This window comes from Limanda limanda, chromosome 5 (assembly GCF_963576545.1).
Source record: "Limanda limanda chromosome 5, fLimLim1.1, whole genome shotgun sequence".
NCBI lineage: Eukaryota > Metazoa > Chordata > Actinopteri > Pleuronectiformes > Pleuronectidae > Limanda > Limanda limanda.
In genome coordinates, this window is record NC_083640.1 from 28,818,446 (window position 1) to 28,839,782 (window position 21,337).

The 21,337-nt window shown below is 41.8% G+C and overlaps 2 protein-coding genes across 2 annotated transcripts in view; one reads left to right on the forward strand and one right to left on the reverse strand.

Moving 5' to 3' along the window:
• Positions 1-17,355, forward strand: man1b1b (mannosidase, alpha, class 1B, member 1b). The gene is made up of 15 exons (XM_061072098.1): positions 1-175; positions 314-448; positions 989-1,108; positions 3,175-3,283; positions 4,534-4,652; positions 4,951-5,084; positions 5,168-5,274; positions 5,501-5,680; positions 5,979-6,127; positions 10,042-10,230; positions 11,463-11,653; positions 12,655-12,775; positions 13,009-13,203; positions 13,377-13,508; positions 13,721-17,355. The coding sequence occupies exons 3-15, from the start codon at positions 1,004-1,006 to the stop codon at positions 13,925-13,927; spliced, it is 1,938 nt and encodes a 645-aa protein (XP_060928081.1). The 5' UTR covers positions 1-175; positions 314-448; positions 989-1,003; the 3' UTR covers positions 13,928-17,355.
• Positions 17,325-21,337, reverse strand: part of dpp7 (dipeptidyl-peptidase 7) — a 20,440-nt gene continuing 16,427 nt past the window's right edge. Inside the window, exons 8-13 of the mRNA XM_061072100.1 lie at positions 21,036-21,096; positions 20,308-20,426; positions 19,722-19,878; positions 18,474-18,538; positions 18,318-18,388; positions 17,325-18,226 (exon numbers count right to left, since the gene is read on the reverse strand). Of these exons, the coding sequence (XP_060928083.1) occupies positions 18,115-18,226; positions 18,318-18,388; positions 18,474-18,538; positions 19,722-19,878; positions 20,308-20,426; positions 21,036-21,096 (585 nt within the window). The 3' untranslated portion in view covers positions 17,325-18,114. The remainder of the gene's footprint in view (positions 18,227-18,317; positions 18,389-18,473; positions 18,539-19,721; positions 19,879-20,307; positions 20,427-21,035; positions 21,097-21,337) is intronic.

Genomic DNA, 21,337 nt, shown 5'->3' on the forward strand with positions numbered 1-21,337 from the left:
AGAGAAGCAGCAGCTCAGCCACAAGTGGATCTCCCTCAACCGCCCGATGATCCTATCTCACTAAATCGCTTTCAAACATGAACAGGCCACCGAGGCTGTTCCTGTAACTGACGCCAGCTCCAACGTCTCCGGTGGATCAAACCTGTCGCCTCTGTAACGCTGGATACTTTTCAAGGTAAGGCCAGTTTATTTGTATGTATTCGTTTCCATTTTGGATGAGGTGTGCCCACTCTGTCGCCGGGGTGTTTTAAATAGTGTTTCCGCTGGACTTTGAAGGTGTCACAGTATGCACCTGCGCTATCGCTTGTTTTAGGCCTGAAGCGATGCCTCGGTCCACAGTTGAGCTGTGAACCCGCCAAAACACTACCTCCACCCGGCGGCGCGTCGCCGAGGGAGCCGCGGCAGAGCTACGGGCAGAGAGCGCCGAGGTTCCCCTCCTGTGTGAAAGGTAAAACAGCCTTATTCTGCAGTTCAAGCTTATTCCTCCGTGTGCAGTGTCTCCTCTGATACATGACATATCACCTGGATAAGTGGTGTGCAATTTACCACCAGTCTACATTCAGTTTCCATGTAGCTAGGTTACAAAGTTAGCCTGTTGATTAATACAGTTGTCATTGTACGGTGACGTGTGCAGGTGATACCAGCTCCGTGGCTCGCCAGCTAACTGACGTTCACCCTCGGATGAACTATAAGCTCCTTGAATGAACTGTGTGGGAGTCAGTGATCCAGGGCGATGTTTGCTGTGGAACTGGCTTCTAGCAACTTGGGTTAGCTTTGTACTTTGTACTGAATTGAGTGTGGAAGGGGTGGAACTCTGCTCTGGATATGTTACACATTGTGCTTCTACTAATAATAATGTAATAACACCAGCCATACATGCTCACATGCTTCCCCTTCTAGTTTATTTATCGCTGGTTTTAATAGCACCGCATCTCCCACCCAGCTCTCCTCTCACTCACTGCCCTTTGAATGTGTGTGTCCCCCCCAGGGCTCCTTTACAGAAATGCACCCACCATCTCGACAGGACTATGTATCCCTGAGCCTTGCTGGACAAGGAAGTGGAGGTTACAACAACAGTAAGCAGTGGAGGAGACAGTCCTGCTGGAGGGTAAGTGGGTCGCAGCAAGCGGCTGCTCATCAGGCAGGAATTTCCGTCCGTCCTCTCATGTTCCCACTGCTCTGGTGTCCTCCACCCTGCTCTAAACAGGACACCCCCGCTGTGTCCCACTTTCATCGTAGCTGGTTTAGGAGGCTGATGCTCGCCGCCAGTATATCTGTGTAAAAGTAACTGTGGTTCAATGTCTAGGATGAAATGTCTAAACTTAAATTGTGTATCTTCTCTGGGATCCTTGGTGAAGTGAGGGGTAATGTTAAGCTGTAGATAAACAACTCGTGGTCAACTTTAATTGTCCAGCAGGTGCTGCGTTGTGTCCTCACATCATAATTGCAAAGTTGGGCTTGTTGTATTTCATGACTTTTTCTAATTATAAATGTAATAAATTAGACTTGTATTCTATCTGTGACAGCAGGACAACGTGACCTCCCCAGAAGTCTTACAGTTTTTCTCGTCTGCTTAAGCACAATTTTTAAAACAGGGCCCGGTTTTTCAAAACACTACAAACAATTAGCACAACCACACACCCAATTAGCAGAGCACCTCAGATCCTTCGCAAAATGAAACACTCTTGTAAACACTATACACTAATTTATCAAAACCATATTTTATTACCATATTAAACACACGTTTCATATGACCTATTTCTGTTTGAGATAGTTGCACACTGCTGGGGCTAACCTAAAACACTTTTAGAAATTCTACTCCTCAGTGATTAGAGTACTGTAAGTGAAGTACACAGAGAAAGTGCAAATATACAATAAATTCACCAAACACTACACAAGACCAAAGCTGCAGACTGATTTATAATTTATTTCTCTCCATACCCAAATCAGTCTACATGGAGAATCACAACAAAACATGTCCCAGTTTTCATGATACTACAGTAGTGTGTATACCACTGTAAGCTCAGCAAATATCAGACAAACAGCAAATTCTGTATCCAGTACAGGTTAGAAATGACAGATGACACATTGCCACTGTATATCTGCTAAGATTTGGCTGAACTCTTAGTCCAGCCTCCCTCAGCGTCAATCCGTGGTACACGACATGGTTGCTAGTGTTGCGCGAATTTCATTTGATAAATTTGGTCTTCTTCTTCTTTGAGCACGTTTTCCTCCTGCTTCAGGTCTTCCTCTTACTCTTCCTCCTTCTCCGTGGATTCCACCTCTCACCCTCACTCTTCTTCTTCTTCTGACTCCTTCCATTTTGGCTGAAGTCAGGTGAACTCACCTGCTGCATTTGTATAGTGCTTAAACCTGACTGGTGTGTCTACAATTAAGCAGTCATGTGTTTGCAAACCTGATGGCTGTGTTGAACCAATTGGCTCATAGGGTTGGTAATTTGACAGTGGATTAAAATTTCACTAGAGCTCTTCTCATATTAATAATTGCTACTGTTGGTCATACCAAAAGATGGCATGGTATAATATATTGTATAATAAACCAGTCCCAGTGCAGATTATCCCTTTTCAGACCTGTTTTAACATTCGTCTTGAGAGAACTGATCACACATCGACAGATCTCAGTCCGTCCCTTCACACCTGCCTTCTCATGTGACCACTAAGATCTCACTTCCCAGCATATGCATCATTGCTTTTCATAAAACCAGGTGTTGTTTTAAGCCAGTCTGAGTTTACAGGTGACCATTAGCCACCGTGTGCGTGTCTCAGTGTGAGGAGGAGAGATGAGGAGAGGGAGAGAGTGGAGAAGGGAGGGGCTGAGTGAATCAATGTGCAGGCAGTATGATGAAATAAGAAGATTTTGGTCAAGTCAGTTTATTTATAGACAACAACCCTAACCCCACTGCTTCACACAGACAGGAAATTATATTATTTGATTGATGGTAACAAATCAATCCCCACAGCACAACCTCTCCACATTTGCGATTCTCTTCCAAAACATTTTTGCAGCACAAGACCACGTAATGTATTGAGTTTGAGGGATGAGACCTGTCAGTCATGTTACTAAATGTTGCTTGTTTGGTCAAGAAGTATATTCTGCAGGAGCTGGGTTGAAACTGAAATTATTCTCCATCTCCCTCTTTCTGTGTGCCTGCAGAAATGGAAGCAGCTGTCCAGGCTGCAGCGGAGCCTCATCCTCTTCATCCTTGTCCTTATGTTTATCTGTGGGATTGCCACCTATCCTACCGTCACTGAACACGTCAGAGGTAAGGCTCTTCATGCATTAAACATTTCCCAGGAGATTTTATGTCTGAGCTACTGGCCTGATATCAATGCCAACAGAATAATGTGTTTAATGCTGACAAGAATACATACGGTTGCAAGTGTGCGTAGGATCTGACAATATTTTGTTAATGCTTGAAGTGAGAAGAAGTAGAACTTTATCATCTCAGTAGATGTTAATGGACTCACTAGGAATTGGTAGCTGAAGAATTGTCTTCAGAATATGTGCTGTCATTATTTGGTGATCAGTGTTGATATTGTGGCTGTAGCTACAGATAAATACATGAGGCTTAAAATATGTTTAAACTGGGGCAGCAGCTCTACCAGATGATCTAAGCAGGTCTCAGCCCGCAGAGGCCCAGGTTCAATTCCGACCCAGGGCCATTTATGCATGTCCCACTAAACCTGGCACTGACCTCTTTTGAACTGATCCCTCAGAATGGATGTTAGTAACAGGTCTGAATGGGGTCTTTGAATATTCAAACATTAATACTCAAAAACTAAAAGGCTCCTCTTTGAAACTGTTTGTGGGTGAGAAAATGAAGCCAACTTACCCCCATGAATCAGGAGCATGCAATACACAGCAATCAAAGAGCTTCCACATTTTCACTGTCGGAAAAAATTGTCATTAAGAAGTTGTGGAAGTAGAGACAAGATCTGGAAGATTAAGAAAACCTTCGGATAAAGTTGCATATCTACTGTGTTGAAAGTCGAAGCTCAACCTCCATGAGACTGCACAGTAGCTGCAGAGAGGTTTAGCTTGCGAAGGGCAAACTCTTGCACTTGACACATTTACAGTTATTTTTCCATTGGGTCGACTAGTTTTAGAACAGTCAGTATGAAGCTGGAGTGTGACCTATGATGATGATGCAGCAGAATGAACGCGCTACTTCCTTCCTCCGCCTGCTGCACCACTCGCCTGAATAAAGCGGAGGATTTGTTGCTGTTGTGAAAGTGTGCAGAACCTCCCACTGTGTTGTGCATGTGTGAAAAGCAAACAGCAGATAAAGTGCAGACCCAATTCGATGGACTTTACCCACACGTCATGTCTGAAAACAAATTTAAACATGCTAACAGGAAGGGCAGTTCACTGTGTAAAATATATAGTTAGATTATGGTTAGATGATGAAATAAGTAGCAGTGCAATATTATTGGAGGGTTGTTTTATAAAGTCTCTGCAGCAGACGTTGTATTTACCTATTGATTAATAAAACCTTTTTGTATGTGTGTTGAGGCCTTCCAGATGCAGAGCACGAAGTGGACAGTAACAGCGTCCTGAGGCCTGCCATCCCTCATGGGCTGCCTGAGCCTATCAAACAGGGCCACCCAGCACTGCCAGAACTACCTTCCCAGGTTTGTAATTCTCTGCTTCTGTTCTCTGAAGGCTGTCACAAGGTTACTTCAAATTTTAGGAGCGTGGATTTTGCTTTTGATCTGTGACTCCTTGATGGCTGTTCCGTCAGTTTGCCAATGATGTTTGATGGAAAAAGCACTTTGAATAGAAGTGCTGTATGAATGCGTGTAAGAGGGTGAATGTAACTGATGGTGTGAATGCTTTGAGTTGTCAATGAGACTGGAAAAGCATTATATCACATGAAGTGACGTCTTAAATGGTTAGATACTTTTTTAATCATGTAATTATTTGCTGCAGAGGAAATTATCCAAAAAGAGAGGACCACCTGTCCTTCAGAATCGCCTTCAGAGGAAAGGAAACACTTCAGATACAGTGGTGGTGGACAAGGCGGCTGACGGCAAGAAAGAAGGGGAGGAGGAGGCAATTATCAGGTGACACTGGCAATGTGATTACAACCAAAGTTCTCTGCATGTAGTTCATGTGGCTAATTTCTCTTTCAACCGGTGACTTTCAGCTGGCATGGAGCAGTGATCGACACTGAACAGGTCCCAGAGGGCACCAAGGATGGGGGGAAGAAGGATTCACCTACCAACCAAGAAGCCATAATATCCAAAGAGTCAGGTATCTGTTGTTTTATTTACCTCATTATTTATGAATTCACATGTATAATTAAGTATTTATTTAAATAAAGTCGATGTATCACAGTTTCTTAGAGGCTTTGAGTCTTACCATATACTTCTAACATCCACTTCAGCATTTACCAGAAATCAAGTCATTTGATTCCTTGTTGATCTTTGGACTGAGATGGGATCATAAACTAGCATCTTGTTTATTTTGTGTGTTCTAGAAACTAGCCGGCTGGAGACGGTGCGGGAATCTTTCAGACACGCATGGAGGGGCTATAAAGATTTTGCCTGGGGCCATGATGAGCTTAGGCCCATCTCCAAGTCCTACGGCGAGTGGTTTGGCCTTGGTTTGACGCTTATTGATGCCCTGGATACCATGTGGATCATGGGACTTAAAGAAGGTAGGCCATATCTTCAAACACTAAACATTGAATCAAATACTTGCCTCCTGAATGCTTGAAAGGTTGATCTGAAGAGGGGAAAGCCCACAGAGAATGGTCGCAAAGCTTGTTGTCAAAATATATCAAATCGTCTGTAGAACAACCTAAACCACTGGAGCACATTAGAAATTTAGTGAGGACTGTGACGCGAATAATGGCAATAGCTTTAGTGCAATCTTAAACCAGTTGCATTTCATGTGTTGGTAAATCTTCTGTGCTTATTATTATAATTATTCTTGGCACAAATCTTTTGTTACAGAATTTGAAGAAGCAAGGGCGTGGGTGGCCACAGAGTTGTCCTTCAACAAGAATGTAGATGTCAACCTGTTTGAGAGCACCATTCGCATCTTGGGAGGTCTGCTGAGCACCTACCATCTAACTGGAGACACCCTGTTCTTAGACAAAGCTGTGAGTACAACATAAATGCTCTAATTTAACAACATTTATAGCCACATGAAGAAGAAATGATGTAAGCAGGTATTGAACACACTGAAGAAGAGAGAAAGCATCACCTTCTCCATTGCATTTAATCTGCCAATATGTTTTCAGACAGAGCTTAACCTCTTTACCTAATTAAGACCAAAGGTGCAGAATAAACACATATTCTGAAACCTAAAAGTTGTTTAAAAACAACAGTTTTGAAGAGCAAACAGAATTGCCAACATTGCCCACAGGAATAGTCAAACCCACTCACCTTCCAGATTTAACCTGCAGGCAGCGACCTTTATAGCTCGGTCATGTTTGTTCCTATATACATTAAAACCTGTGGTGGCAACTAATTGCAAGTATGGGGAAATTGTGATTAAAATGAGCTGATATCATGATGATTACATGATTATAATATGTTACTCTAAAGTCAGCAGTTTGACTGTATTGGTTAATGTCATTCTTGTAGAAACAAGACTACGGGACTCAAACATTTTGGGATTTTACCATGTTAAAAATTGGCAGTGAGGGAGAATCTGCTGTTTTGTCTGGTTCCTTTTAGTGTTTGATACACACAACAATTCCTTCATTGCTTCATTACAAATTCTAGAGCTTAGTATCCACAGTGTTGGACTCCCAGGTCACACACCCATCCAAACAAACACACTGATAACTGAGAGAGGAAATGGAAACATGGATAAAAGCGTCAGTTAAATGAAATGTAATGTAATGTAATGAAACAAGACCATGTAGTAATTCATACAACTGGCTTCTCACCCCAAAACAATTGTTTTTACAACCCACTGCCAGTAATAATCTTTTTCTGTTGTCAGCCTCTGAAGCAGAAAGAGACATGAATAAAACACTGTTGATAGCTTAAAGCTTTGACTTACAAACTGTAATTAATCTCCTCTTGTTCCGTCTAGGTCAGGGGTGTCAAACTCATTTTAATTATGGGGCCACATACTGACCACTTTGATCTCACGTGGGCCAGACCAGTAAAATCATAGCATAATAGCTTCGTACCCCCCCTTTTTTTTTCACCGCCGCCACCACGCCCCTCCGCCCCGGACGACGTTGCGTCCGAACCGTCTTGGAACACAGACCTAGGAGTCTATCGCACGCATTGAAAGTGAAAGGTGAGGGCCGGCGCGCGCCAGCTGTGGTGGGATTCCAGCCCCCCGGGGCTCCGTGCACACCACTGTGTTCTCCCTGAACCACTTTGCGTACCCCGTACTCCAGTTTGGGAACCGATGGTCTATGGCAGGGGTCACCAACCTTTTTGAAACTGAGAGCTACTTCGAAGGTGCTGAGTAGTATGAAGGGCTACTTGTTTGATACAAACTTCCTGAATAACAAAGTTGCAAAGATCACCTTTTAATAATAATAATAATAATATATGTGAAGAGAATGTCTGATCACATCAATTTTAATTATTTCTCACAATAATTATTAACAATGATTTCCACAACAATGATTGTAGGAAACAGATGTATCAAAACATGTTTTATTTTTTTTGTTAATCTGTTTCAACTTTGCTTAAATTCAACTTAGATGAAGTACGTTTGGTGACATTTATCACTACATTCCTACATCAATCTGTACTTTTTCAAAAATAGAGAAAAAATTAATTAAATTATAATCACTTTGTCACAACGATGATAAAGTTCAACCAAAAAGAACACATGCATGTGACTTGGGTGTAATGTTTCTAAGTGTCTTCTTAATTTGTTGGGTCTCGTATAGGGCTGAACGATTTGGGAAGATAATCTAATTGCAATTTTTTTTCCCCCAATATTGCGATTTAATATGCGATTTTTTTATTTGATCCTCTTTTTTCCCCAAAAAAACGTAATGAATGATTTAAATATGACCAACACAATATTAGATACATTTAGTGTAAAATATTCTTTAAAATTAAAGGTGTCTTACTGCTCCCGAGTCAGTAACATTTCACACAACTGAAACAAAGAATTTGCCTCTACTATACTTTGAAAATATTTGGTAAAATCAAAGTCATTAAAGTTATAAATAAAAAACGGAGAAATGCACAGGCCACAGAGTCAAACAGTACAACTGCATGTATGAACAGTTTCCTGAAGCTAATGAAATGGTCCCACTCCTCAGACTTTGATTTTTAACCCTTTCGAACACAAGTCACGTAACAGACAGAGTGTGTGTGTAGCCACAACACAGCAGACATGAGGCGGTGTAAAGACCTCGAGCGTCCCGTTCATGTCCCGGTGGTCGTGCAGCGGTACGGAGGCGCCGGGCCTCAACAGGAACACCCCCATGCTGAACACCTCCGTCTCGGAGATGTGCATGTAGGTGACTGGGGGGCTCTGGAGACCCGCCGCCCGGCTTGTTTTTCCGGGGAGCGATTTTCAGGTCCGCTGCCCGCACCGCGGTCACCAGCGAGATGAGGAGGCCCCTGTAGGTGATGCAGGCCTGCTTCGATATCTTCTGGATCAGCGGAGTTTTGTTGTCCCGCAGCATTCTGGCTGCAGGTGAGGACAGCAGCCCGGTGCCCTGCTCTCGTTCGCACGTGATAATCGCGCACGTTGCGATTAGGAAATCGTGTTTTATCATATCGCGATTTTATCGCAAATGCAATTAATCGTTCAGACCTAGTCTCATACTGTCACCTGCCAGAGTTTTCAGACCTAAATATACACTAGTCTCTGCTCATGTCCTCTTTCATCACTGTGAACCAAAGAGCAAGACAGGCTTCATCGTACTTTATTTTCAACTTGGTTGGCAGTTTGACTTTTTTTATTTTTTATTTAAAATGAAAAAATTTTAAATAAAATCGAAAAAAAATTTTTAATTTCGAGCATGCCTTGCATCCGGCGGGCCGAGCTGGACCCCCTGGCCGGCCGTATCCAGCCCGCGGGCCGTATGGTTGACACCCCTGGTCTAGGTGCTATGACATATTTCCTATACATGTGACTGAAACCATATAGTGTCAAATGCATAAATCAGAAAGAGACACTTTGTGAAAATACATTATATGTTTAATCTCAAACTAAGAGAAATGCATTGTACCAAATTTAGCTGCTAATTAATAACCCTATCTTAGAAACGGAAAATCATGTACAAAATCAAGTACTGCAGTTTAACTATCTCTTGATTGACTAATGAATTAGGATTATTTGTTTAATTATTTCAGATGCAGAAATGAAAGTTTACTCATTATCTACTCACACCTATGCCTAGTGGTGGGTGAAGGAGTTTCAGGGGTAAACAGTGCAGCAGCCGAATCCAATACAATAGAAGACATTAGTGACCTATCTTCAGACTTAATAAAACGACAGAATAAACATAACATGCCTCCATACTGCTCGTGTGGCGCCTCGACATTCTAATTCGACTCGAACCCAGGTCCTTTCCACTGTGTTTTAAGCCTAAATGTCCTGCAGAAGCGGCTAAGCTAGCGGCTAAGCTAGCAGGCATTTCTGACGGTTCCTGAATGCACCGTTATCAGCAGACATTTAGGCTGAACAGTGTAAGTGACGCTGTTTTGAGTCGAATATCAGGCTTCCAGACACTGGTATGGCACCACACGAGCAGTATGGAGGCATGTTTTTTTCTGTTTGAAGATAGTTCACAAATTTCTTCAATTGTATTGGATTCGGCTGCAACACTGTTTACCCCTGAAACTTCAAAAGTGTTTTGTGGACTCAAACACTTCATTATTCATTCCTGGGTAAACGATCCCTTTAACACAGAAGACGGCAAAATAATATAGGCTCAGGTCACAAACAGCAATACAACTCAAAGCGGTTGAGGACACACAACAAAACTGTGCACCACCCTCATCATTTCAAAAATCAGGTCTGCTTTTCACTGACTTTCAGCAGCAAACATGGGCACATATCTCTGTTCTTCCTCTATAGAAAGACATCGGCTCCAGGCTGATGCCTGCCTTCAACACCCCGTCCAAGATCCCCTTCTCTGATGTGAACATCGGGAAAGGTACAGCCCACTCCCCTCGCTGGACCTCAGACAGCACAGTGGCTGAGGTTACAAGCATCCAGCTGGAGTTCAAAGAGCTCAGTCGCCTCACCCAGGATCCCCAGTACGAGGTGACGTATTTTGATTGTCACTTTGGCTCGGTTCTCTGTCTGTGCTTTGGCTGACACAACTTGATGTCATCAAGTTTTTTTTTTTTTTTTCATAGCATTGTGGTATTTTATAGATAACAGTGACGGAAAAGTACTTTCAGTCTGCAGGTGTTGTTTTGTAACACCTATGCAGTATGAAGTATTTTTTTCAGCCCCGCATAAAGGTCAACACAAAACTGAAGCTGGTAATTTACAGCTAGAGGTAAAATCACAACAAACTAAGTCTGACTAAGAGTTTAAGTTGGGCAAAAGTGGACAGATATAGCAGTGGATTTCAAATGCTAGTTGCCTGTCATCTATAATTTTGGCCACAGGAACAGTCAAACCTATTCACTTTCGAGATTTAACCTGGCGGCAACGACATTTATAGCTCAGTCATGTTTATTCCTATATAGATAAACACCTGTGGCCTAGTTTGGGATTTTACCATGTAATAAATTGGCAATGAGGGGGAAATTTGCTGTTTTGTCTGAGTCCGTAGTTGCTTCTCTGAAAAATTCTGGAGTTTAGTACCCACAGGGTTTGACTCAACCCCCCAGATCACACACCCATCCAAACAAACACACTGATAACTGAGAGAGAAAATGGAAACAAGACCATGTAGTAATTCATGCAACTGGCTTCTCAGCCCAAAACAATTGGTTTTACAACCCACTGCCAGTAATAATCTTTTTCTGTTGTCAGCCATTCTTAACTTAACTGAACCCCTTTCCAGAAATAGTGTAAGGATTGGACAATGTTTGCAAGTTGATGTTAATTATGGAATTATTGATTCTTGTCTGTACGATTTAACACTACTTTTTGTAAACTACTCTGGTTATCAAGGATGTATTAAACTTACTTGGTAGTGTTGAGTGTAGACAATATTAAATACAGCAGTGCAGCATAAAGATGAAGGTGTGATGAATTATTATCTTTTCACGTTTTGTTCTTCTCTGTAAACATTGAGGAGCTCTGCCAAATACTTACTCCTCCTCGCACAGGAGAGTCCAGACTGGCTTTTGTTAGTAGTTTGTTAGTAGAAGGGATAGTATGTTAAATATATCGGCAGGCTACTGTGGGTTCATCATCCCGAATTTCTTTCTTCTGCAATTTACAATTTTTCTAGCTGTCAATTTACTTTGAGTCAATGAATGAATATTACAAAAATACCCACAGATCTCTCTGTTTGACCTCTGACCTTGATTTTCCAGGCTGCGGTGGCCGAGGTTATGAATCAGGTCCACAAGCTGGACGGCAAGCTGGACGGTCTTGTTCCCATGTTCATCAATACAAACAATGGACAGTTCACCCATCAAGGCATCTACACACTTGGAGCCAGAGCAGACAGCTACTATGAATACCTCCTGAAGCAGTGGATCCAGGGAGGCAAGAAGGACAACCAGTGAGTTGAGCCACAAGAATCTACTGTTTACTTGCAAGACCAGACCTGATACTAGGAAACACTAAGAAACTAAAGGATCATACTGCTTCTTTTGCAAAGTCAGCTCTGTAAATACTGTGCAAGAAACTGCTAGAAACTAGATATCTGTCCTGTCTTTGGATAAATATTTAGTGAGTCTTACTGATGCAATAATGTAATGACTAATGAGGACTCATGCGTCAGAAAAATCAACAACTCGCAGAGACACGAGACGAGATTCAGAGAGCTGTGCTTATGCCACTCCTGTCTTGTCTGGCCGTGAGAGCTTAGGATCATTCTCCTGTTGGAAGGTGAACCTCAGCACTCTGAACCAGGATTTCAGGAAACATATCTCTGAACTTAAAGGGATTTTATCGGGTTTCCTCCAAATATGATGATGAAGGCTACATTTGCGTCGCTACGTTTTCGTTTGACATCTACTACAGAAACACACCAAAACATCTGTCTCTGAGCTATGCAGAGAGCTGTGTTTTTAAAAAGAAAAAATATGCTGGCTCATTAATATCTGGAGATACTGACACACAGTTAGTGTTTACAGCAGAAACTTTACATGAAAAGTTATGTGTCAGCTCAGTGTCAACAGAGTGCTTCCTTTGATCTTTCATGATACATTGCACTGTGGGTAGCTTCACTCTTGTGGTGAACTTGATGTTGTGTGGTGCTTCTAAAACATCTGTATTAGATTTCAGTTTTTCCTTTTCAACGATTATAAAATTCACCTTTTCTTCATAATGAGTTATATTAGGTGTAGACTGAAGGCACTGTATTTCCATGTTTTTTTCTTTAATTAATCTTATTTAGGACATTTCTAGCCCCAATCATAGTATGAATTGTAAATCTCCAAGTGTCAAAGGTCTTCACCCTACCAGCTTCTTTTCCCTTTTCATGCTTAAGAGTGCTATTCCTGTCATTAACTGTGTGTGTGTGCGTGTGCATGCGCGTGTGTGTGTGTGTGTGTGTAGGATCTTGGAGGACTATCTGCAAGCAATAGAAGGTATTAAGAAGAACATGTTGCAGAAGTCTTCTCCTAATGGCCTTACTTTTGTAGGAGAGGTCTCACATGGACAGTTCAGCACTAAAATGGTCAGTAATATTCTTAACCATCTCCTGTTGCTGTCAATTCTGTTGAACTTAGCAAAGTACAGTGTATGAAATTTTGTTTCAGTGAAATCACCACTAATATCAAAATATAAAAAATCAACCAGTAAGCTGTAGACTTTGAATTATAATTAGATATCACTAATCAGATAATGAATGTATTAACTGGTCATTCATAACAGTATGGAGGACTCAGCTGTATTTGTCTGTTCATTCAGGACCATCTAGTGTGTTTCCTGCCAGGCACTCTGGCCCTTGGTGCTCACAACGGCCTGCCTGCTGATCATATGGATCTGGCTAAACAGCTGATGGAGACCTGCTACCAGATGTACGTGCAGATGGAGACGGGCCTCAGTCCAGAGATTGTCCACTTCAACATGCATGAGGGCAGCATACGAGACATTGATGTGAAAGTAGGTCAAGATATTTTTAAATGCCTAGTGGGACAGACATGTTTGTCTGAGAGTGTTACAGAAAACACTGGGCAGAAGAAACACAGGAAATCAGCAAAGATGGGACTAAAGTCTAAGTTTCAGATGTGACCCACAATTTATTGTTTGTGTCTCTTTTGTATTGTCTGTTCTAGCTCGCTGATAGACACAACCTCCTGCGACCAGAGACTGTGGAGAGTCTCTTCTACCTTTACAGGTTCACCAAGGACCTCAAGTACCAGCAGTGGGGCTGGGAGATTCTTAAAAACTTTAACAAGTACACCAAGGTAGGTAAAATGTCTTGATTTGGAGTCAGTGTGTAAACTCCCTCTGTGTGACCGTGTTGTGGTCTTCTTCCTGGTCTCCACTCATTTACGAAGTGAGATGATTCCAGCTCTGATCAACAGTGATGTTGATAAACAGTAATAATTGCAGATAGGTTTAAAAATCGAATTAAAACTCTTTTATATCTCAAATGAGTTGTGAATGTGTGTTCCAGGTTTCCTCTGGTGGCTATACCTCCATCAATAATGTGCGCGACCCAGACTACCCGAGTCCTCAAGACAAGATGGAGAGCTTCTTCCTCGGAGAGACCCTGAAATATCTGTACCTTCTCTTCTCAGATGACCCCGACCTCATCAGCTTAGACCAGTATGTCTTCAACACTGAAGCTCATCCTCTGCCTATTTGGCCTTCCACTGCGTGACACACACAGTGAAGAAACCAAATGACATGTATAAACACAACAAATTATCTCAGGGTTGGTCAAACACCAGGATGATAGCTACATCCGTTCTGTCTCAGTGAGTGACCTCTGCCAAAACCACCCTGAACACAGATGGAAAAAGCCTATTTTCTAATTGGATCTTTAGTTTGCTCTGTGCCAACGGTCTTGGTGAAATAACAGGAGCCTGGTCCAGTGTGTAGCTTATTTATAAAAAAAATTATTTAGGATTTCTGTTAGTGACAGAGTGTTTTCTGGAGGAGCGGTGGAAGGTTTCTGCTCTCTCTCTCTCTCAGATAACCTCAGCACTGGAGAGGATCCTGAATGTGACTTGAACTGAAGCCTTCTTGTTATGGGGGGAGGTGGAGTGTCAGGTTGGACTGATACAGATGTTTAATTGATATTTTCAGAACAACAAAAATCACCATTTTTATTCCAGAGAAAATCCTCCCAACACGTTCATGTCTTAATTTGTAGCCCTGCTTTGGAAACGATGGAGATGTTTCTGAAACAGAATGTAATCCATTGTGACACAAAGCCAGTGTCTGGTGGTCTTACCTCAGTGCGAGGTGTGAAAGCAGCTAAAAAGTTCCCTGACAGCTGCCACCAGCTGTGTGAACTGAAACCAACCGCTGCCTGCTGCACCGAGAACCTGACTGCTCTGCCCACTTGTTTGCACATGGGTGCCAGCCTTGCAGGGATCTGAGGAAAAAGCTAATTCCTCATCACACTGTATATAGTATTCAAGTGCTCTGGTTAGAACCATTCTTCCTGAACAGGGCAGAGCGTGCCAACAGGCTGTTAATACATTTATACCTGCATTAAAATGTGATTTATCATCAGATTGTCCAAATCACCTCCAGACGTCAAGGTATTAGGATTGAACATTGAACACAAATATAATCTTACAGATGGAAATACAAAATGACATGCTGCTGTGTCAAACCAGTGAAGTAGCAGCTACACAGCTAGCAGCCATTAGCCAGTAAACACAGGAAGCAGTCCTCACATTACTCAAGAAACCTGTGGATGGAGAGAAGACAAGATCGAAAAAACACAATTAGGGCTTCACTGATGGCTGCCATCTTCTTCTTCTCCTCTTCTTGGTTGCTTTCATGGATCTGTTCATATAAGAGGATGGTGAGCTGAACAGAGCGATCAGACGTGCATATAATCTGAATACAAGACGCATTTTAATGCCAGGTATAAAAGGAGTCTGTGTCTGCTGTTCTGTGCTGCATTCATGTCATGGGATGTTACTGCACATGATCCCACTCACTAACCTCAGATCAAGAAGACGTTGCTTGGAAAGTGCTAATTGATTAATGGATTACTCTGACCAGTCATAGGCAGCTACAAACGTTTACTGTAGGTTTACGGGCATATGATTTAGTAAAATATCTGTTTGTCATTTGGAAACATCACGTATGAAACGTCAAAGTATTCATGACTCTGTTCAAAAGCAGGTTTACAAACCAAAATTAGTTTTTAAACCCCGGGCCACCCAAAATGTCTCTTCATGACCTATACCAAAACCATGTAGCAGCTTTTCCTCCCTCGTGACATGAATGCAACATCCGTCTCTTCATGGGACACAGACAAACGTATTCCAGCTGTTGTCAGGCAGCAGATTTTCTTCTGAACTGTGAAGCTTTTGTTTTATGAGTGTAGTCGTGGGTTCCGAGCATTGATTTGTTTATTTCTTTGTGGGTTCTTTTTATGTGCCCTGAGCAGTTGCTCTTCTCGCGGAATGTTCCATTTCATTATTTTGTCATTTTCCTCTGTAAGGCTTTAGTATTTGTCTTTCTGACTCGTTTGATTTTAAATACAAATTTAGTATAATATATTGATTTCTAGTGTATTTAAAGTTGTAATTGCAGCTATCTAAACACACTGAGCTGGGATTGTGAGTGTTTTGTTCAGTTTTTGTTGTAGTGGCCACAGCAGTTTGCAGTCCTTCCTACCAATACCACTAGTTTACATCATAGCTCCACTTGTAGTTGTTACTTTTAAAAACTTTGAATTGAGACCAAACTCATTTTGTTTATTCCGTTATTTCCTCACATGTGCCTTCAATGTTGCTTCAGACAACATTCAAAAGACCAACTGTTAGCTGTCTGTGAACGTGCATTTCTATTCATTCCAGCTATTTTTTACTTGTTGCTGACTTACAACAGTGTGTGGTAATTGCGATTGGTGATAATTTTTACAGTAGGATTGAGGATTGATATTTTTCCCTCATATCAATCATTAGGTTTACATGATGCCTATCTTTCCCAGTGTGTATTTAAACCCTATTGACAAGGGCTCTGCGTGATCCCTCCCTGGATGTGTTTCAGCATTAAACCTGAGCCAAAGACATGCCGGAGATATCATCACCCCCGGCGTCTGGTTTTGTTCTTATTGATGAAAAGCCATTTTCTCCAAAGCCACATCTTTCAGGAAAAACTAACAAAGGAGATATTTTCAGTGCTTTTGATAACAGGGTCACTGGTGTGGGTTTGGAAGACTGATGCCACTATTTTTAGACTAAAGTCACTGACGACTGATGGATTTCTATATTAGTTGCGGCCACCAAACAGACTGCTTTTAACAGCAGGCTACACACACCACAGCTGTACAGTTGTTAGACTTGTCTAGTATTCATCAGTTTCTCATTATTAGATAATTTACAGTAGAATCAACACAAATCACATTAAAGTGTATTTTACCAGAGTTGGGAGATTAAAACCTAATTTGAAGCATATAAAGTACAAGAACAGGACAGCTCTGAGGCAGGTTTTACAAGAGTTGTAGAGTACAGTTGGAGTATTTGCAGAAATGGTCTGTTACACATGTTGCAGACCCACATGTTCACATTGTCTGACTTACTGTAAATCGACACCCGTGGACCTAACTGTCCCTGAAGTGTCCTGGAACGCAGGTCAAGCATTAAACTGATCGATCTAGGATCATATTCATCACAGAGCGACTGCTAATTTGATTCATTTCTCAGCAGAGATTCTAGTTTGTCTTTTTTATATACCGTCTATAAGTTTATCCAAAGTAGCCAAAACATGACTAAATACACATCTGCTGGCAGAGGTTTGAAGATGCTCCACGTTGAATACGCCTGTCTTCATTGTTGGAAAAGTAGCAATTGGAATCCATTTATTCTAAGACCACCTCACTGTCCTGAGTATTGTGTGTCCTCTCTGTCTGAAGTGTGACCTTTGCCAATGCTGTGAGATGGGATCTTACATATGTGGAAGAGCTTTGTTCTGATGGAGGGGCAGCAGTATTGGTTGTTTTTCTTCCATTTCAAACCTTACACAATGTATTGTTAATATCACTTGGTGTAAAATAAATGCTGGATCTGCATTAATTCTGTGCAAAAAAAGAAAAATTAAAAAGACTTTATTGAACAGAAACATTTGTGTTGATCAATGACTGGAGAAACAAAGCTGGTCTGCAGTGATGGTGCTACATCTGCTTCAAACATGTCGTTTTTTAATTTTAAACACAGAGATATACTGAACACATCCCAGAGTGAAGAGCAGAAAACTGCTAACCATTAACACCCAACAGACAGCGCGCCAGTCCCATGCAATTCCTGCACTGATCTAAAGAGGGAGCACTACTGTATTTGACTGGATCGTCCCTTGATAATCACATGTTCAAGCTTCTCAGCTGTGGATAGACCCTGGTTCTCAGCCCTCCATGAGGGATATCTCGAGGTCCTGAACTGTTGGTAAGATGGAAACAGGCTGTTTGAAAACACCAGCTGCCTGTGTAGAGTGGGGCCGAGGTGCATCTCTCACAACTGTCCATGCATAGTCTGAAATGAGCTCAGCAGTGAGCTGCTCCTCTTAGTTCACTGGCATCCCACTCAATCAAACCCATTCATCACACACACTGACTCACAGGTTCACTCACTTTTTGTTCAGTTCCAGAGTGAACACTTTATTTTACACCCACGTTCCAGAGAGACATGAGGTTTGTTCAGCATAATAATTAAAACCAATAACTAACATCCACTTTGTCAGAGTGTGAAAAACTGCTTCTGGACATAAAGAAATGGAAAGGACTTACAAGGCACTGGATCATTTACAGGATATTATCCTGTGTGTTATTACACATCAATAATTAATTCTTTAATATCCAGTATATTGTGACTGAGAGACTGAGCCTTAAAGTGACTTCTTTAACCTTCTCCTCTCCATCTTCACCCACTGTGCGATGAGGTCTGCTTCGGTTTTCCTGGCAGCGATCACTGACACTGGATCAGCATCGTGGGATCCCCTGCAGGAAACAACAGAGAAATGTCATATTAGATTTTGTCTTGTGAGTTTAAATTCAAAGTGACTGTCCAGGGGCCAGCAGCTGGTCGTACCTCAGGTCCAGGTGATGGGCTCCCTCAGGAATGTTGACAGCGATCAGCGATGAGCTCAAGGACTTGCGCACCTGAACAGCAGAGAGCTGGTTAATTCAACCGACCATAGTGGCTTCACAGCTCACTGAAGTCTACGGACTTGGTTTGATCTCTTACCCCTCCGTTTGCCCACGGGTCCAGGTCTCCATTGGAGAAGATGATGTTGCTGGCTGTGGAGAGGTCTGAGCACAACAGCAAAGTTCATGACAATCATAGAGACAAATATGGAAACAAGTTTCATTCCTGTTTTAAAAATACGACTCATGTCAAAACATCTGGAAAAACACATGAATCACTGCTGATCAGATCATAAAGGACAAATATATATGTTGCTTTTTAAGTGTTTCCTTGACCTCTGTGCTTGTCATTTGACATCACATTGGTATAACACAGTCCTACATGGGCCTGAGTTGTTGACAAATCACCAGAGAGTGGGCCAGCCAGCAAATCAGAGCAGGGAGGACTTTATCTGGAGGGCGGGGCCTTAAAGAGGGTTTCAGACAGAGGCTGAAAAGAGGAGCTGCAACAATGGACTGGTTGGTGACGTGTTTTCTGGACATTAGAGCAAGTCAACATATTTAAGCAATTACCAGATTTTCCAATTAATGATCTAGACTGTGACAAAGGATGGTTTACACAAATGTATATGTGCAGGGCTTTTTACCGTGTGCTCACTCATTCTGACACACTACCACATGCTTGTGCTACGGTTCATAACGTTTTTACCGTCCACGCAGACCTCATAGTTTATCTATCACTCTTTCTCTCTGTGTACCTGTCACTAAGAATCTATCCGCAGTAGATTTAATTAATTCTGTGGGACATGCAGAATAATTCTACTTAAAAATATGAACCTGAATATGAATGTCTGCTTTAAGACCTTTAGAGATTTTCCAGAAATACTATATTACCCAAAACTGTAATAAAAGGGCAGAATTGTCCAGTTTCACTGCTCTCCTCCAGACAAGCTGTTTGACAAACATATATAAAACTTTTAATATATTCTTCAAATTACATGTAGTCGTTTGTCATCATTAACAAATTTGAAGTAATTGATGAATGTGAAGTTATTCATGTCAGAGGATTCTCCACTGCTTCACTAAAATGTTCTCTATGAATAAATATGGGTTTGAAGTTTCCGCATCACAAAGGCATAAATATATAAGAAAATGGTTGGTTCCAAACTGGTAGTGATATCGCTAGACCTGTTGCATAAACATACTGAACAAAGAGATACTTCAGTCTGACCCTGCCTGCAAAGTATCATCAAACTCCAGTTCTATACACGTTTCTGGATCACAGGTCAAGATGCTGCAATACAATCAGCACAGACTGTGCTGTGTCTAATACTAAGAATCAGCTCACCATCACCCCAGAACTGGGTTTTGAACCAGTCTGGTCGTGGAATCACACCCCAGCGTTTGGAGCAGTAAATCTCACGGTCTCTGTCAGTGAAGGACATGGGAGGAAACATGTCCGTCACATTGTTGCTCTCAAAGCACAGATTGACCTCTGTGCACGCCTGCAACCACCACAGAAGTACGGTTAGTCATTGTTAAGATGAAGCACAATACATTGATAATTTGGCTCGGACTATATCCAGAGTTTGCCTTTCACATATGAAGAGCGCAGAAGGAGATTGTCCGGGTCAGACATGTTCACAACAACAGGAAAATCTGCTACGTATTTAGGTGAGTGGTAGCACCTGGCTAGAGCATGCAGGACATGACATATGAACGCCACCGCAGAGAGCACAGTGTTTTGGTTTTGATTTTCTTAATACTGGTAAAGGCAGGGGGGGATATACTATACATCCTTTAACTTTCATACATCCATCCACAACACTTAAATCCAGTAGATTTTTAATACAGCCTTAGCTGAAACCAACCCGAAATGATAATTTACAGTACAAATATGATACGTTGTGCAGTGTCAGTGGTTGTGGAGTTACCTGGTAGTCCCAGGCCAGGCTGTCGAAGCCCAGTCCACATCCAGTGGGATCAGCACACTCCAGATACAGACTGTACAGGTCGAAACATGTCAGCAGTCCAGTAGAATTATACACAATCCCTGCAGGATGATAACATGGAGGATATTTCAGTGTCTGGTTGAGGGAGGTCGACATGATGTAGATACAAAGCTAAATATCCCATTCACTTCTATTATGAGATTGTTTCTTCATAGATACATCTTCTTCTGGACTAAATCCCATCAAGTGCTTGAAGAACTCAGTAATCAGACGGACAAACACACACACACACACACACACACACACAGATACACACACAGATAAACACACATTTCATAAAGGACAAACTAAACTAAACCAAAAACTTAGTAACACAGTAGTCTTGCTAATGATTGTATCCACAAAGAATAAAAGCATTTGCTGGTAAGTGTAGTTGTAAGTTATGGAATATGAAGCTGGCCACTGCCCTCTAGTGGTTTTTGACATGAAATATATCCTCTGAGCAACTGGAGATGTAATACTTTAAATCTCTACTTGCTCATCCTCATTCACCAGAATAAAAAATAAACACAGTCCTGTGGGGAAATAAACGGTATGATTTCAACTTCGTACCACCCATCACTTGTGATCATGACCATTGTGTAGGAGCGACCTCCTCAGGTCACACGGTTCTAAGCTGCTTTAAGTAAGACAAGGTTCAGTTCTTTTACCTGCAGTGTTCCTGAGGTTAGCAAGTAGGTCAGATCCACTCAGCATGTTTTCACAAGCCACCTGAAAATAAAAGGCACATCCCGCACGTCACTGTTAGAACTGATGTCTAATCAGATTTATGTTACATCTGCTCATTTGTTCTCATTTTGGCTCATTTTCTCCTTCATCTTAAAATAACTATTTTATCAGATCTCAATCAATTAATCAAATTGTATTTGTTTAGCAAAGGGGGGGGGGGGGTGGATGCCAACATTATCTTGTCAGTAGATCTTGTTGAGCTGGTCATTTCAAGAGTAGCTCA

What these genes read in the sequence shown, in the direction of transcription:
- man1b1b (XM_061072098.1), top strand. Translation starts at nt 1,004, where the DNA reads ATGCACCCACCATCTCGACAGGACTATGTATCCCTGAGCCTTGCTGGA. An exon ending in GGAGACAGTCCTGCTGGAGG is followed by an intron (nt 1,109 to 3,174) that starts GTAAGTGGGTCG and finishes GTGTGCCTGCAG; the next exon opens with AAATGGAAGCAGCTGTCCAG. An exon ending in GACAGTTCAGCACTAAAATG is followed by an intron (nt 12,776 to 13,008) that starts GTCAGTAATATT and finishes CTGTTCATTCAG; the next exon opens with GACCATCTAGTGTGTTTCCT.